This window comes from Trichosurus vulpecula, chromosome 7 (genome assembly GCF_011100635.1).
Source record: "Trichosurus vulpecula isolate mTriVul1 chromosome 7, mTriVul1.pri, whole genome shotgun sequence".
Classification (NCBI taxonomy): domain Eukaryota; kingdom Metazoa; phylum Chordata; class Mammalia; order Diprotodontia; family Phalangeridae; genus Trichosurus; species Trichosurus vulpecula.
The window spans coordinates 78,935,083-78,953,816 of NC_050579.1; the positions used below are offsets into that span (position 1 = coordinate 78,935,083).

The following is an 18,734-nucleotide window of genomic DNA, read 5'->3' on the forward strand; positions in this document are numbered from 1 at the left end:
CACATAGATAGTAAGGGTCTGCAGTAGGATTTAAATCCAGATTCTTTGATTCCTAATCCATTAGTTTTTCACTGTACCACCTATCATTACATTGTTCGGTACGTTCCAGACTAAAGTGTAAAGTCTTGGCCTTGGTGACTCCTAGGAAATAGGTTTAATTTAAAAAGTTTTGCTTTTGTGATCCTGTCTTCAAAAAAACAAAAGCTTTTCTGTTTTTCAGTTGGAGGAGTCACATTTTGCCAAGTAGTTTTTCTGAAAAACAAAAAATAAACCAAAATCAACCCTGCTCCACCTTACAAAAAGAAAAAAAAAATCCCAAATTATAATTAAGGACGTGGCGCCACCTTCAGTTTGAAAATGGGAGGGATGTGCAGCTTAATTCAAAAAGAGAAGTAGAATACAGGAACCAAAGGGACCTCCAGATAGGCAAACACAAAAGGCTGTGTGATAGATAAGAATGGGTAAGAACAACGGACAATCCATGTTCTCTCTGGGCTGTGATGTTCATTCTGTTACAGTGAAAAGAAAGGCGGCTTTGAAGCCACAACTGAGATTGAATTCCTCACACACCACTGGGCCTCCTCTATAAAATGAGGCTGGAAAAATGACAGCTCACATTTCTACAGCACCTTAAGGTTTGCAAAGTCTTTGGTACTATAATTGTTCTCATTTCACATCTGCTTTAAATGTGTGGGTGGAGAGTGGGGGAGGGTTAGGGGTGAGTTGAGGGCTTGGGTTGTTGCTATGGGGAATGAGATAGGGAGTCTGTAAAGGCGGAGGGCTGTCAAAATAGCAGTGAGAGCCTAGCTGAAGTTCGTGGCTTTGTCAAGGGATGCCGTAGGAGTTACTCTGATTAAAAGGTTTGACATCAGCAGGTCAGAGAGTCAGAGTATCCTAGGGTAGTGGTCAGTGAGACAGTAAAGCAACAGGTCCTGAATTCAAGATTGGACATGAGGCAAGTGAAGACAGATCAGGGGAGACGAGACCATTGGAATAGGGATGGGTCTAGGGACTACAGTCATGAGGAGGGTGAAGAGTAGATTGAGCTTGAGGCAGAGTGGAAGAAATAGAAAGGGGAATTTTCAAAGAGGTGTCGAGGTTCTGAGAGATCGTGACATCTAAGAGGCGATCTATGGAAATGGAACGGAGAAGGGATCCATATCTTCATCCAGGATATAGGCATAAATGTTCACGGGCAGCTAGGTGGCACAGTGGCTAGAGCATTGGGTCTGGAGTTTGTACTTGACACTAGCTGTTTGACCCTAGGCAAGCCACTTAGCCCTGTTTGCCTCAGTTTCTTCATCCGTAAAATGAGCTGGAGAAGGAAATGGTAAACCACTCCAGTGTTTTTGACAAGAAAACCCCAATAGTCAGATGTGACTGAACAACAACAAACAAACAGTCACACTGAAAATTTAATAATTGGCTCTAACTAGTATGAGCTGACCTCAGCACCGGATTCCTTGAACAATACACTATGTTTGATTGCTTTTGGTCTTGTGCACCTGTCCACTGCACTGATCAACTTTTCTCTTTTTTAACCACTACCAAATATTTTGCTCTGTATTAAATTTTGAGATCTAGTACTCCTAAGCCTCTTCTGTTTCTTTTGGTCTCTCTTAAATGCCTCTTTCCTTTTTCCTTCTCTCTACATATTTCCCTGTCAAGTTTAATGTATTTCTACACCATATATGTTTAAAAAACATAATGTCCAGGTTGTTTTTTAGTCGTGGTTTTCAGAGTCCAGTGATTGACTTGTTTTTCATGCCAGTTGTTTTTGACAGTAGATACATTTTCTTCTATTCTTTCCATCTTTGATTTGAGTCACTCTTTTATTTTATTTGCCCCTTTCTATTTTCCAGGGAATTCTCTACTTGGATGAGGTTTTCTCTCTCTGTTTATTCACCTTCCATTTTTTCCCCTCCAGAATTATTTCAGTTCTAATGTCATTTTCCAAATCTCTTGCTTGACTAGTCCAGCCTCCACACCTCTACTGCCAGTCCTGTTTCTGTCCTCACCAAGTGTGGATGTCAGGCAAATGGACCGTGGCTCTTGGTTACAGTAGAAACCTGGACATAGCCTGTAATCCTGATGCGGCCACAGGAGCAAGGTTATAACGTTATTGCTTACCTGGCCAACACTGGACAAGAGGGTTTTGAAGCAGCCAGGGGAGAAAAAGGCACTGAAGCTTGGGGTGAAAAAAGGTGATAGTAATGAATCTGTGGAATTCATCTGTCCAGCTAATTGAGTGCCCTGTATGAGGACTCATGGATACCTCTGGTTGACAGATCCTGCATTGTCCACAAACAGATAGAAACTGCATCAAAAAGGAACTATGAGTCCCATGGAGCTACAGGAAAGCAGAAGGACCACATGTGGTTTGAGCTCACCTTTCTCCTCGGCCTCTCAGATTAAAGTTTATCATTCCTGGAGGACGCCTGAATGTTATAGTAGGTTCAAAAGATACAATGATCTGATGGGGTATGCCAAACAAATGGAATAACCCCGTGCAGGTGTCCAATGTCAAAAACAGCACATCTCTTTGTGCTCTCCCCTGACCTGAAAGGGCAAACATGGGGTTGGCCACATTCATATTGTGAAGAATCACTTCATTAGGATGAAATCCAGAGGTATCTACAAGACCCCAGTGAGAATGACCAAATATGGTCATTTAGAAATCAAGGCTTTCACAATGAATTGGGAAGCATGCAAAATCACACAGGGCTAAGCACAGAATCCTCTGAATTGATGTACAAGTTTGTTTCCGGCATTGCCCAGAGGATGCGTTCATCTGCCACTTCACCGCCGGGTCCCAGGCAGGGGTGAGGGAAAGGTCCAGGTTTCAATCTTCATGGGTTAGGCGTACATCTTGGGCCCAGTCACTGTGCAGTGAAGAGCCGGTGATCATTGAGGGTGATCGTGAGCCCTCTGATACCACCGGCCTCATCAACATCAGTTTCCTCAGGCTGAAGGAATACCATCATCCGCAGGGCAGTTACTGCCAAACAGACTAAGGAGCTGTCAATGCTGCGCTTCCTTATGTTGCCGTGGATTTCTCCAAATAATGGCAATTGAATGCAGTACTTTTTCTTTGGGGCTACAGACCAGACAGGCCTCGTTTCATGTTCCCGTGGCAAGCATAAGTTGTAAAGGGTGTGTGTGTGTGTGTGTGTGTGTGTGTGTGTGTGTGTAAGGATGACAACAACAAACAGCTACCTTGAGGGGAAGATGTCTTGCTTCATTTCTTCTAGCTATTCTTAAGGTCCTTGTGGCCGTGACATTGTTTTCCACCGAGGCTCTGTCCTTATGGTGGAGGAACTCCTCTTCTGGCTTTACTTCTTGGATTTCTTAACCTATGGGATTTTTGTTCCTCACTTTCAGCATCAAGTTCTTGGATTGAAACTTGGCACCAATATCAGACCTCATCTGCCAGCACTCTTAGGTCGGGTAAGGAGGTACGCCCTATCGGATCCTGTACCCTCTGTTATCTGTATGCCACTATCCCTGCCATTCTGAATGGCTTGTAACTAGACCTCAGCTCCCTCCTCATCAACACTTGGCCTCTGTCTTGGTATCCTGGTGATACGTAACGGCAGGTGTTGACCTTGGTCAAGTTGTCTCCTCCTTGGAAGATCCCCAATTGAGAGATGACTATGTCTCCTAAAGTCCCAGCTGGATGTGGGAGATTGCATTGGCTTGTGCACTGGCTTGAGGCCTATTGCAAGGCCCCCTAGGGGACCCAGGCAGAATTTACCCTATCTTTTGCCATCGCTCCCAGTGCTCTGGGTACACAGTAAGGCCCTGCCTCCTGCTCTGCAAACTATGGGGGCTGGCTCTGTCCCCTTCTGTCCTGACAGACCAGAGCTGAGATCAGGCTTCAGGCTCCAATGAATAACTTGTGATCCTGCTGGAGCATCCTCCTTTAAGTCTATTTACTTGCATTCACTCAGGCTTATCTGAGGCTCCTCTCAGCCTCCACCAGCCTTTGGCCACCTTTCAGTGCACCTTTGGAACAGATGGAGAAGCCTGCTTCTGTTTCTCATCAATACACTCTATCATTGCTTGAAGGCCCTTTTCTGATAGATTTGCTGGTGTGGGAGAAAGCTAGCTAGGCCTAAGCTTCTTGAAGGCAGGGCTTGTGCTACTTTTGTATCCATAGTGCTTGGCACATGCTAAATACTCAACAAATGTTTTAAAAATGAATTTGTATCAGCAAGCAATGAAGTGCCTCCTGAGCACAGAGTTTTGCCAGGAATATTAGCTGTAGCACCTATCTCATAGTTGTTTTGCCAATTTAAGCCTAAATCTGCCTCTCTGAAATTTCCACTGAAAGCTTCTCGTTCTACTCTCTGGGGCCAAAGAACGCAAGCTTAACCCCTTTTACTGACAGCACGTCAAATATTAATGGGCCAAGAGCTTTCCGCGATCCAGCTGGTAATTCAAGGAAAACAACATAGACATCTGCTTTATACGCTCTCCACGTTATAAGGAAACTCTAACTACATTAGACTTCCCCAATACCCTCCACTACCCCACCCCAAACGGCTTTACACTGGGCTAATCACTTTCCTCTGGGATGCAGAGATGAGAGACCTTAGAAGACATCTTGTACATTTCCTCTTTTTACAGATGAGGGAATTTAGGCCAAGGTTAAGTGGCTTGTTTACCTTGGTACTTTTGACTTTAAATCCAGGGCTATTTCTTCTACAGCCTGTTTCCTCTCAGAGAAGCTATTCTATTAAACTGAGTTAAACTGAACCATCTTTCATGAAAAGGGCATTATTTTAAAAAGTCCTTGTATACTTCAAAATTTTAACCAGCTCTTGGAATGCTAGAAACAATCTGAAAGCAGCATTTAAAAACAAAATTACTCAAGCTGTGAACAGAAAAATCATACAATTGTACATGATTTATGTGCACAGATTGTGTGCCGAAGGAAAAATGGTTAACGTAGTGAGAAGGTAAATGTTGTTGTGTGATGAGCCAAAGACGTTACATCAGCTGTGAGAAGAGAATGCAATCCAATTTCTCTTGCCATTTATAGAATGTTTCCATTATACTTATAACTTGCTGTTAAATTTTGGAAAGTTTAACATTTAGAGATGCACAAGGACCTTCTTTCTGAAGCTGCTTTATTGTCTAAATGGCTGCACTATTTTTCTATTATGATATAAAGTTATTTATCTATACCCCTACAGTTAATAAAGTACAGGAGCTCCTTGCAAAGGTATTATTGTAGAGAAAAACACTAAATAAATGAAATTAATTGGAATAATGCTAAATACTAAACAAACTAAGTTCCCAAGGAGCTTGAACACTTTTTTACACTTTTGAGCATTTCTCAAAGCATATAGCATAGTTAAGTGCACCCTAGCAGAGCTAATAAAGAATCCAACTGAGATGAAAAAAGAAATCAGCTATTTCTTTGGTAACAGGAGTCCAATGCCAGCAACAGAGACATTTCCTAATCTTACTCTCTTACCACTCTAGGCCACTTTTAAGGACTTATTAATATTTAAAAGTAAAACTTCATGTGTAGGAATTCTTCAATATTAGGAATAGCTTTAAGAAATATGATTCTAGATTCAGAGACATACAGGAAGAATACATGAAATATACTCAACTGAAACCCACCAGTTTTTAGTAAGCCTTTTGGGGAGCATATGATCACTTATATTATTCTCTGGGTGGTGTTTAAATCACCACTGTATAAACCACACAGTATTTAACACACATTACAAATCAAGTGAAAAGAACAAACAAAAGTCATCTTGTAAGATCTGATTTTTTTTTTTAATTTGAACAGAAAGTAAATGAGAAGTAGATAATTTTTCTAAGAGAAGTGGTAAAAACATTGTTATGTCTCATGGAACGAGTACATCAAGTTTCACTTTAGTAGCCAATGATCTGCAGAATTATGCAGGGACAAGAATACAAAAAGCGCCTTTCTGAGCCCCAGTCTGGATAAAATTGATTATACTAATTATATTGATTATGCTAGTTGAAGTTCTCATTGTGGAAGTTAATACATGTAATTTAAGGGCAATTTGCAGAAACAGTAAGGGGCAATCAACTTCTACATCAGGAAAGAGTAATTAAACATAATGATCCAAATATAATAAAAAGGCATTCAGAATTCACACAGGAAAACTAGACCCTAGGACGCAGATAATTTCTCCCATGCGCACACTGTTTCGATAAAAAGACCATTTTTTTTCAAACATGAAATCATGGTAGGAGAATGCCTATTAGTGCAATACCCTCACACAGGGCATTCCTATACCTTAGATGTTAACACTACAGAACCACCAGACTTCTAAGGAATGGTCTACTAGGATACACAAATTTGTCCAACTCTTTAAAAAAATTTTTAAAAAAATCTCTGGAACAGTGGAGCTTGATTTCTAAAGACCTTCCCAAATTCTGAGAAGGTAAGGCAGGTAGTAACCACTCTTGTAAGCAAAACAAAATGGATGTTGTCACTACATCTCCAAACCCAAAACTGTAAAGGGAGGGGGCACATTTGTTATTTAGAAAAGGAGAGGTCAGAGAGGCTTTCATGGAATCAAAAGCACTCTGAGACATGAGGAATGAGTGTAAATGTGGCAGCTAAAAAAATCTGTCACTGTGCAACTAACTGCTATTATGTGATGATGTGAAAGATTTTCATAATACACTATGATTTTTTTGTGTGTTCCCCAGTACCTTGGGATAGGCAAAGAAAACCCAGGACTGTCTTGTTAGAAGAGGACAGGTGATGACCCCAATTTTAAATGGGGCTCTTCACTGAAGGAAAAAGAAGGTCCACAAAAGTCAAATTAGCTGACTTCAAATGGTTTACATCCCAGGATGAATCAGGTTACACTGATTTAAGCCCAATTTAATTCAGGCAGGTTTTTAACCACAAGAATAAGGACATTCTTAGTACATATTAATAATTAAACCAACATATACACAATTAGCAATATCCTACATAATATTAAATGTTTTTAACCGCTTGTTTTCGATTATTCTATACCAGAGTTAATTGTTTTTAAACAAGCTTGATAACTTTATTTTACAATGTACTTTGTATTTCCATGGGTACTCTGAACTTATTTCAAGGAAGCAGCTGTAATTCTTCAAATTTTAAGAGCCAAACTCAACTGTGTCTTCAGTTATCTGCTTGAACTCATAATTGCCTCTCCCATCCATAAGCAGGTAATACTATAGGAAAGAAGGAAAATGCATTAACTAGGATAAAGTCTCCCTTGTATCAGCAAGCTTTTACTTATTACATAAAAATTTTTGCATATTTCACTCCACTACAACTCAAACTTCTAGTGCAGATGACTCTGCAAGTCAAGTCTACACTGAGAAAGACAGCATGTGCTGAAAAGAGACAAAACTTTTTCAAGTGAACGCAACTGCTGCTTTATCCTGAAGATAGTTAAAAAAAGATTTTGTCTGCTTAATAAAACCTCATCATGTAAGATGAGCCTCCAAGAAAGTAAAGGGAAGGTTCTCAATAACAGTGGCAAGGTATCACAAAGGAGGTAGAGAGCACACTTCTACTTTGAATGTTTAAATCTCTGCTAAAGGGTAGCCAAAACAGGGGCTACGAAGGCAGCAAAAGAAGTATGGAGGGCAAGGAGATATTTGTTGTGATTTGCAGAAGGTATTGTTTATTTCTGCTAATACTATACAATACCTATGAAAATGCAAAATGATAGATTACTAGATGAGAAACTAAAAGGGCCAGAGGAACACATTTCTGTTAGGCAAGTGAACAGTGTTTCTTGAAGGAATATAAGAAATTCTTCAAGGAGGAAATAAAAATAACTGGTAAATAGCAGAACCTGTTGGAATAGCAGTCTTTTCTATTTTTGTTTTAATTTTTCACAATCCCATGTTTTGGTTAGATTTTTATTTTTCAGATTCCTGGATGCTCTCCTGCCTTCCCTTTCAGTTGTTTCACTATTTATTGAGGATAAGGGTGTGAAACCCACGCTAGCCCTATCTGCAACTTACCTATGCTTTTTCTAAACCAAGAAAAAAATTTTTTTTAAATTTTTAATTGCTTAGAATATTTATAAGCTGTAGACAGACACAAATGTTTGGGTATATTCTACAGAAACTTTGATTTGAACAGTTATCCCTGTTAAAGAAAAAAATTGGCATTATAAAATTTCATGTATGTATTAGAAATTATTTTTAAAGCTAAGCTTTGGCTTAATTAAACCAAGATAACTATATTCAATAACTTCAATAAGAACACTTTGAGGTTTTCTCTCTTTAAAGTTTGTGTCTTTCATAGTTAATGCAGTAGACTTTGGCTCATCATATCAGGCACTCAATAATTGTTTCATTTTACCATAGCTCCCTCTTATCCTAAAAGTAACTAACATAAATTAATCTTAAGACATAAGTGAATTCAAATTAATTTACTTTTTAGAGTTTCAGGTGCATTTCTGGTGATAGAGACCACTGATGCTCTAGCTACTGGAGTGTAACATACCAACAACTTCACTCCAGCACAGTGACAACTGGAACATAACACGCGGACCTCACTACAATACTACAGAATTTTACACAGTAAAGTTTACACATTAATAATTCTACTGAAGAACTTTTTATAGTACAATGAAGAAAAGGAGACAGCAATCAATGTCTTTTCATAACTATGAAAACAAAACAGTTCCCAAATTTCTATTTAATAGTCCATTATAATCACTATTAAATCAGAAATGACTAAAAATCCATTTATAGCTTCACACAATGAACTTCCCCCTCATCTGCTGTGGGGTTCTATGCCTCCAGTAGAATACAAGTTCCTTGAGGAGAGGAACTGTTCCATTTTTCTCATGATATTCCCATCTCCTAGCACAGTGACTTACATATAATATGAACTCTAAGTGCTCACAAAGAAAGTAATTTGGGATTGTTATGTATTTTGGGGGTAGCACAAGACCACAAATAAAATGCACAGTATTAAATATTAACAAAATGACCATTTTCTAAGGAATTTTATAGAATATTTTAGAAGACTGAGAAAGGTGAAGTAACTCAAAATACATGAAATAATTTTTATTTGGAAACAGTAAAATAAAAATTCAAAGCAAACTAAAAACAAAAAAATACGAACCTCATGGTGTTTCCAAAGGGATTTTCTATGAGACACAGTGAAAAGGGTGATACCAACCTAAAATCAAGAAAAATAATTCATGTATTTATAAATGATACAACTTCATTAACAAACTAGCATCAGCACAGTGTCTGAATTTTGTACATGTAAGCCCTGAATTTTAATGACAGTTCTGCCACTAGACATGTGATGTGGAGATTAAGTCAGATAATTTCTCTGGGCCTTAGTTTCTTTGCTTGTAAAATGAGGAAGTTGGATTAGACAATTTCTAGAACTCTTTCCAGTTCCACTGTTGTAATGACATCATAGTCACAGTAATAACTACCACCACTCATGCTGATGTAGCGCTTTATAATTTAAAAAATTCCTTCCTCAGAAGAATCTCGTGATTAAGTGAAACAAATACTACTACTCCCATTTAACAAATAAGAAAACAGGGCAAAGGAATGAAGTGATGTATTCCAAGTCACAGAGCTAGTAAGGCCTGGAACCAGGGCTTGAACCTAAGTCTTCAGATGTACACACAACCTCATGATCTTCTTAGTCCACTATACTTCTCTGGTTGCTGTTAAGAATGGTGGCACACATAAAATCTAAGGTCAGATAAGAAGTCCTAACATGTCAGGTCTTAATGTACTAAATGCACTAAGCCACATTTCACAAGAGCCAGTAAATTATTTTCACTGAAAAGTAAACTTCAAATACAGTTATTTTGCTTATTTTGAAAGCTATTATTTCATTAATGAAGATTTCTGCTACTGATCAAGCCTTATCATTAGGTTTTGAAAATATATCTGATTAGATTTCTCAGTTCAGTGTAATAATATACAAATGAGTATGAAAGCTATTTATTGCTATATAGAGCTAGAAAAAAATAATCACATAATTCATCTGGAAGAACAAAAAGTCAAGAATATCAAGGGAATTGATGAGAAAAAAAATGTGATGGAAGGAGGCCCTAGCAGTACCAAACTGCAAACTATATTACAAAGTGGAAATCATGAAAATAATCTTTACTGCCTGAGAAATAAGGTGGAGGATCACTGGAATAGATTATATTAGTAGTAAATGACCATAGAAAATCTAGTGTGTGACAAACCCAAGTTTTGGGGGCAAGAAGTCACTATTTGACAAAAATTCTAGGAAAATTGGAAGGCAGTTTGGCAGAAACTAGACATGGACCAACATCACACACTGTATACCAAGATAAAGACAAAATGGTCAAATGATTTAAACATAAAGGGTAATATCAAAAGTAAGTCAGTGGAGTGTGGAAAATTTTACCTATCAGATCTATGCATAAAGGAAGAGTTTATGACCAAACAAGAGATAGAGAGGATCCACAAGAAGTAAAACAAACAAAACTATTGCAGCCAAAATTAGAAGGACTGGGAAAAAAAGTTTCATGGCAAATTTCTCTGATAAAGGCCTCATTTCTTAAACATATAAGGAGCGGAGCCAAATTTATAAAAATAAGAGCCATTCCCCAGTTGATAAATGGACAAAGGATACAAACAGGCAATTTTCAGAAGAAGGAATCAAAGCTATCAACTGTCAATTTAAAAAATGCTCTAAATCCCTACTGATGAGAAAAATGCAAATTAAAACAACTCTGAGATACCATTTCACACCTAACAGATTAGCTAACTTGACTGAAGAAGAAATTGACAAATGCTGGAGGGGATTTGGAACAATATGGACTCTAATGCACTACTGGTAGAGCTGTGAACTGATCCAACCACTCTGGAGAACCATTTGGAACTACGACCAAAGGGCTTTAAAACTGTGCATACTCTTTTACACAGCAATACCACTACTAGGTCTATAACCTACAGAGATCAAAGGAAAAAGAAAAGGAACTATTTGTGTCAAAGTATCTATCAAAGTTCTTTTTGTGGTGGAAAAGAATTGGAAATTGAGGGGATGCCCATCAGTTGGGGAATGGCTGAACAAGTTATGATATATGAATATGATAGAAAGAGATGAAGAGCAGGATGGTTTTAGAAAAACCTGGGAAATCTTATACGAACTGATGCAAAGCAAAGTGAGCAGAGCCAGAACACCGTATACATAACAATACCATAACAATTTTCAATTATGAAAGACTTAGCTACTCTGTTCAAGACAATCATCCAAGACAATTCCAAAGGACCCATTAAAAAAAATGCTATCTACCTCCAGAGAGAGAATTAATGAACACTGAACACGGACTGAAGTATCCTCTTTTCACTTTCTTTGTTTCTTCTTTTATGCAACATGGCTAATACAGAAATGTTTTGCATAACATTATATGTATGATTAATATATTTCTTGTCTTCTCAAGGAGTAAGAGAAAGGCAGGAGGAAGACAGAGAATTTGGAACTCAAAATTTAAAAAAAAAAAAGAATACTCTGACCGTTACCTTCCGGCAATGACTGTAAATGTAGCCTTCTACATCAACACTAACAGCACTAGTACATTCATCTAAAATGGCAAACTGGGGTTTATGATAAAATAATCTTGCCATCTGAAAAAGGAAACAAAAATATTATTAGAATAAAATCTAAATAGTCACATAAAATACAACAGCATAAAGTACACTTAGTCTAAGTTATTTACATGTGATTACTCTTTCAAAGACACAATGGTAATACACATTTGCAACCAAAAAATGTTATTTGTTTCCAAGAATTAAAGACAGGAGGTGTGGCATTGAACGTGAATATTTTTAAAAGCAGTACTTTATTACCCTGAGAAACTGAGGAACCCTTTGTAAAGGGACAAATGCACATTTTTCAAATATTTATATACGGAGTACTTATAAAAGTACATTAAAGTCTCAATTTGGGTTTAAATAATTCAAAATTTATGATGACATCAGTGAAAGCTTTTACCTTTGCATTTATCATGAAGAGAAGTCTGCTATACAAATAATGATTACAGTATCACAGTGGATATGTTTAATCTGCTTTGAACATGTTTTACTCTAGTCTTTAGTTTCCTCATCTGTAAGATGGGGATAACAATACCTTAAGTCCATATACTTCATAGTCCTGCTATGAGATTTAAATGAGATCATAAATGTAAAACACGTTACAAACTTTACAATGCTATGTAAATGCCTGCCACTACTACTTCAATATGTGGGAGGAAGTCTGTGAAAAGATATTTTTAGCTTTGATATAAGGAAAAACTTCCTAAAAATCAGAGCTTTCTCAAAGCAGAACAAGTTGCCTCGGGAAGAAGGGGCTTCCCTCTCACTAGGCATCTTCACAGAAAAGTTAGATGACTTTGTTGGCCATGCTATAGGGGGCACTTTGCTTCTGGTACAGGTTGGTTTAGTTGGTCTCCAAGTTCCTTTCTATCTGTAACATTCTGTGAAGGCTTAGGGACTGAGGTGGTAAAGGGAAGAGAAATTGCTGGTTTTATATTAAAGACTTCTCAGGGAGAAGAGGGATTGCCCACTGCTGCTGAGTACAAACAACTGAGGACAATGAGTAGAAATATATATATAGGTAGATATATGTTGGCTCAATATAAAGAAAAACTTGGTTATAATAGCTCACAGTTACAGTGCTTTAAGTTATATGAAGCATTTTATTATCATCTTTCTGGAGATGATGCCCAGTAACACTGGCCTTCTTGCCATTTCTCACACAAGATGCTGCCTCCTAACTCTGGGTCCCCTTGGACATCTTGGAATGCTCATCCTTCATCTTCATCCTGGCTTCCTTGAAGCTCTACCTAAAATCCCACCCTTTTCAAGAAGCCTTTCCCAATTCCCCTTAATGCTAATAACTTGCCTCTTTTTAGTATCCCCAATTTACTCTGTATATCTCTTGTATGCAGAGTCGTTTCCATGCTGAGTCTCTCACTGGACTGTGACCTACTTGAGAACAGGGCCTGATTTCTAACATACAGCCTGGCACACAGTATGCACTTAATAAAAACTTAACGACTGAATGAAACTACTATCTCCCCTCAAGATTCAACCTGACATTGCCAATTGCCCAATGGACATTTCCTTCACTACAGTATATTTCTGGATTTGTATTTCCAATCTGTTGTTCTCTCTTTTGCTTCTTTGGAGAGACTCTACTGTGCATTCCCCCTTAACTTTTGCTCAAAAGGTTTTGATGTCATTATATGCCTTCCTTTTGTAGTTCTACATACTCTTGGGAATCCAGCTTTGTGTTCCTGATCACTGGTGGATTTTTTTTTAGTGTGTTTTCCCCCCTTGTATGGCCCTGTTACATACTTTCTGACTCTTTCTTCTTTGACAGTGGGCTTACCGTTGGGGATGAAACTTTAAGCTGTCTCGGCCTTTTCCTACTGTGAGGAATTCCCTTTCCACTGGCCTTGGTTCCTGCTCTAAGCAACTTCTGGGAGGAAAGGCCTGGTTCTAGTTGGGTGGCAGTCTCCTTTCCATGAGGGCCACTGCAACCCCATACAATGGCCTACTGTTGCAGTTCTTTCTATTCTTTAGTTCTCTAGCTGAGTGCATGCCACTTTTTTTCAGGTTTGGAGGAAAGTGGACTAGGTATTCTGGCACCACTAGGTTCCTTAACCTAGGTGCCACTCCAAGAAAATCGTCTCTATCCCCTTCTTAGTCCTTCCTCCCTCCAGACTTGGTTGGGCAGAGTTGAAATCTACTGCTTTTTGCAATAACGCCGGTGAAGGGCAGGTGATGAGGGCAGTGTGCTAGAAGATACTGCTGCAGGAGAGAAATACCTGAGTAGATCCCAAAACAGAAGCATGTGAGTTGGTTTCTGCTCTCTAAGTGGTGGAGGCCAGTAGGAAGGGGAAAGAAGGGTGCTGAGTGGATGACAGAGATTAGGGATCTACACTATTAGGCTGTTACTTACATGGCACCACAATTTCTTTCCTGACTTGTAGATTCAGTTGTAATTGTTTTAACTCTAGAACGTAATTTTTCTTTTGAGGTTTCTGAGTTAGTGGGTAGTAGAGGAAAATGTATAGTTCTCCATCTTGTTGGTTGTGGGTAGTAGAGGAAAATGTATAGTTCTCCATCTTGTTGGTTATGTGACAAGTTAGCTGCCTTTTAGACATTTCAAAAGATGTCACAGAGACAGATTTTGCTGTTGTTCTGGAAGACTGGGTCTCCCTAGTCTCAAACTGACCTCTTTCAACTCTAAGATTCTAAATGAAAAAAAAAATACTTCACCTCTGCCCAAACATAAAATGCATTCCCAGTTTGCCCTGTGTTACCACGTGCACAGTTAGTTCTTGGTTTCTATTTAAATCACAGCTTTCCCATTCTAGATTTTCTGCATTTCATTTTCTTTAACATTCATTCCTCTTGTTGTTATTCAGTCATTTCTCAGTTGTGTCTGACTCTTCATAACCCCAATTGGAGTTTTCTTGGCAAAGATAATGAAGTGGTTTGCCATTTTCTTCTCTAGCTCCATTTTACAGATGAGGAAACTGAGACAAAGACGGTTAAGTGACCTGTCCAGGGTCACGCAGATAAGTGTCTGATGCCAGGTCTGAACTGACTCCAGGCCAGGCACTCTATCTACTGTACCACCATTCATGCAATTTTAATTTGCTTTTATACGTATGAAGTCACCTTTAAAACAAAATTTTTAGACTTCTTTTTGCTAAACCTAATAATCCCAAAGATATCCCTCAAATAAGTTACCCCTTTTAGTTCTGTCTTCTCATCCATATGATCTATCCTGTTAATCAGGAATCAAGAACAATCAATTTGCTCATGTTTAATTAGATAGGCACATGCCACCTCATAGGTTCCGATTACAACTTGAACAGACTATTTTCTTTTGGGGGAAGGGCAAAGGAACTCATCACATAAGATAGAAATTGGGTCATACAAAAACGGAGAACAGAGTTGTAGGTAGGCAAGGTAAGTAACAGACGGATGATGGTGATAAAAAGTAAGAGTAGTATCCTTTCCCAGTTACCCAGATCTCACCACCTCAGTTATCTCTGACTCTCTATTCTCCTTCATCTCACACACCCATTCACTTGCCTACTTTTACCTCCACAGCATCTCTCTAATCCATTCCCTTCTCTCTGCTTGCACAGGCCACTCCTCTCATTCAGACCCTCGTCAAGTCTTGCCTGGATCATTGAACATCTTTCTAACTGGGTCCTCCGCCTCAAATCTACACTCCAGAAAACTGAAAAAGAGACAGTCCTAAAGCACAGGCTGACCACTTCGTTCACCTCAATAAGCTCCCATAGTACCTTACTGCCTCTAGGATTTGACATAATGGATACAGTGTTGGACCTAGAGTGATGAGCATCTGGAGTTCAAATGTGCCTTCAGATACTATGTGAACCTGGGCAAGTCACTTGACCTCTATCTCAGTTTCCTTACCTGTAAATGGGGGTAATAATTTACCTACCTCCCAGGGCTGCGAGATAGTAACCTGAGATATTTGTAAAGTGCTACGTAAATACCAGCTACTATTATGAAGCAGCTAGGGGGTACAACGGATAGAGAACTGGGCCAGGAGTTAGGAACGTCTAAGTTCAAATCTGCCCTCAGATACTTATAGCTATGGGAACCTGGGCAAGTCACTTGATCCATCAGTAAAACGGGGATAATAACAGCCCCTACACCTTATAGACTTGCGCTTAGCACAGAAGATGCTTTAGAAATGCCCCAAGCTGCCCGTATCTTACCCTTTTTGGTACAATCAATCTGCCAGCAGCCCTGTTCCTCACAAACACACACAGTGCAGGCTCTAAGAACCCCCTCTACGAAGCACTTCCTGACCCTGCTCAGCACAGAGTGGGAACTTCAGAAATGTATACTGCTTTCTATATCCTTCCAGCTATTGCTCTCTCTACTCTAAACTAGGTTAATTCTTATGAAAATTGCTTTGAAGCTGCTCAAATTCTGGTATATAAATGGAATCTGACACTAATGTAAAATGAGTCTCCATCTTAACAGATTCGCCAAACCATTAATCATAATGTAACCACATTTGGTAAAAGTCAAGTTTATCTGACTTACCATCACTATACTGGGACTTTACATACTTAAAAAAGAATCCACCAAATTCTGCATAGATTGTATCAGATTCTTTTAGTTTTGATTATATGTATCAAAAATTCAAACACTTCTGTGTTGGGCTGGGGATAGGGTTAGGCTTTGTTTCAGACCTGTGATTTCATTGGTGTGTGGAAACTCCTTCCAAATATGAAGATCTACAACTTTACCTTCTATTAGAGAATTCCCTGAGGCCCTGAGAAGCTAAGTCATCACAGCTAGTTATGTCAATGAGGACTTGAACTCAAGTCTTCCTTACTGCAAAGCCCATCCTTTGTCCACTAAGACATAATACCTCTATTTAGGATAGGCTTTGAAAATTTTTATGTCATTGTGGATGCAGAAACAATAGGACTCAGGAAAAAAATAAGGTTTCAAAGAGTAGGAAAAGCATCAGAGAGCAATCATCACATCTAAGGAAAGTATAGAATCAGAAAAAGGATGTGATTAATTTTCATTCTGGCTGTCACATCACCACAATTATATTCACCTAGTCTGTCCCCAAACGCCACTGGTAACATTTTTAGAAAGTGATCCTACAAGGTGCTAGCCTCAGGGGCTACTGTTTCTCTTTTTGTCTCATTTCATTTTGGAATTCTCATTTCAAACATGTGAAGTATACACTATTCATCAACAGGCATCTTATATTCCTAATTATACTAATGTAAAAAACAATTTCCTAAAAAATTATTAAAACAAAATTTACATTCTTGATCATAAAAATACTAGTCTATATAACAGTGACTTTCTGTGAACAGTTAAGCATTCAATATTTTCTGGAAGACAGACATACCGCCATTCTTTGTTTTTCTCCACCACTGAGTACATCCATCCAATCCTGAACACTGTCCCAGCCTCCTTCCCGTTCTAAGATGTGACCCAACTGGACATTATCTAAGTATTCCTTCAGCACCTTTGAACAAAATTATTATAGATTAAACTTGTGATCCAATTGGCCTACTTCATCTTTCCCCTTTTAGAGAACAGAACAGGAATACTCTTCTATTGCCAAAGATATCCAAAAGTTGGTTTTTTTAAAAACAAAATACTTTTAATTTATCTAACACTTATCACATCAAAAATATGTTAAGCAGCTTATAGATGAATATAATACTACTGGGTGCAGCTAAATGAAGAGTAAGGGTAATGAGAAAATAAAGGGCAATAACATTTCTAGATAACCAACTTCAGAGTTAAGGCTGAAATATTAAAGCATGAAATGGTCACTTTTTTAGATAAGAAGCCTGCTGAATCACAGAGGTGACAAAACGGAATGAACTACTTGATGCCCAAAACGGAAAGAACAAAGCAGAAACTTTCATGTACTCAAATTTTTGCCCTATTGAGTACTCTAAACTCAGGGCTACTGAAACAATCACCAAAGGAGACAAAGAATCCACAACGTAATGTTTTAAGTAGGACTAGGATATAAACATGCTTTTACCTGATCAGATATCCCCTTCCTTTTCTGGTCCTCTCTCCCATCTGGATAAATCACTTGGTCTCGCAGTGTTCCAAGTGTCATATAAGGCCTCTGATTTATGACAAAGAAAAGGTCAACAGAAATGAGACAGTTATTTTTAAAAGATCTTCAAACAATAGATTATGAAATAACTCTAACATCTTACCTGGGGAACATAAAACAATTTTCCTCTTTCAGGTTTAGTCAAACGCCCACCAAAGAGAGGCCACAGCTGAAAAAGGAAGGAGAAAAAAAAAAGATTTCAAACTTTTTTGATAGTTTGGTAATACGAAGTAAAATTGTACATTTTGAACTTAAATTGAACTTACTTCACCAAGAACACGAAAAAGTGAACTTTTTCCACATCCATTTGGACCACAAATCAAAACATTAGCTCCAGATCGAACCTAAAATACAAATTAGGGAGATGTCAATACATTGCCACAAAAATATAATTGTCATTCAATAATGTTTATTGTTGAATTTTAAGCAACTACTGAGTGAAGAGGATAAGTTTATCCCCTTCATACTCAATTATGATGGCTAATTATGGACTTTCTTCCCCCTTATCCTCATATACTTTTCCCTTTCTTTACTTCCTGTTCCCCTTTTTACAAAGAAGAGAGTGTTGAAGAGTATGCTCAAAGCTAGTGATCTCTTTAATATTAACAGTTAACATTCACATAGGGGCTTTAAGGTTTACAAAGAATTTTACATATATTCTTTCATTTGCTCCCCAAAACAACCTTGTGAAATCTGATTCCATTAGATCACTTCTCTTTTCTTTGTCCAATTCTAGATCATATGTTCTTGCCCCTTTTTCCTATTCTTGGATAGATTCTCGTCCAGGCTCCCATCACGCTTTTCCTCAGCAGACTCTAGGCTTCTCTGGCTTGCTGTGGGTCCCTAAGGGGGAATGTTTCCATGAGCTGTGCTCTTGGGGCTAGGCTTTTCTGTTTAGATCTCTTCCCAAGCGCCCAGACTTCTAGTATCTCTTTGAGCAGCCCTTAGGAGGCAATACTTTCTCTTTGGATTTCTTGAGGAAAAATACTAGTCACATCAGGGTCAAATAACAATCTTCAATACTTCCCCAACTGAAATTACAAAATTTAGAGCTAGAAGGGGGTTT

General features: G+C 38.4%; 1 protein-coding gene and 1 pseudogene across 1 annotated transcript in view; one reads left to right on the top strand and one right to left on the bottom strand.

Annotated features, from left to right (window-relative positions):
- Nucleotides 1-2,027: 2,027 nt before the first annotated feature.
- Nucleotides 2,028-2,503, top strand: LOC118857560 (annotated as a pseudogene).
- Nucleotides 2,504-5,769: 3,266 nt separating this feature from the next.
- Nucleotides 5,770-18,734, bottom strand: part of ABCD3 (ATP binding cassette subfamily D member 3) — an 87,059-nt gene continuing 74,094 nt past the window's right edge. Inside the window, exons 17-23 of the mRNA XM_036766404.1 lie at nucleotides 17,935-18,012; nucleotides 17,772-17,837; nucleotides 17,588-17,677; nucleotides 16,937-17,056; nucleotides 11,527-11,631; nucleotides 9,125-9,181; nucleotides 5,770-7,206 (exon numbers count right to left, since the gene is read on the bottom strand). Of these exons, the coding sequence (XP_036622299.1) occupies nucleotides 7,129-7,206; nucleotides 9,125-9,181; nucleotides 11,527-11,631; nucleotides 16,937-17,056; nucleotides 17,588-17,677; nucleotides 17,772-17,837; nucleotides 17,935-18,012 (594 nt within the window). The 3' untranslated portion in view covers nucleotides 5,770-7,128. The remainder of the gene's footprint in view (nucleotides 7,207-9,124; nucleotides 9,182-11,526; nucleotides 11,632-16,936; nucleotides 17,057-17,587; nucleotides 17,678-17,771; nucleotides 17,838-17,934; nucleotides 18,013-18,734) is intronic.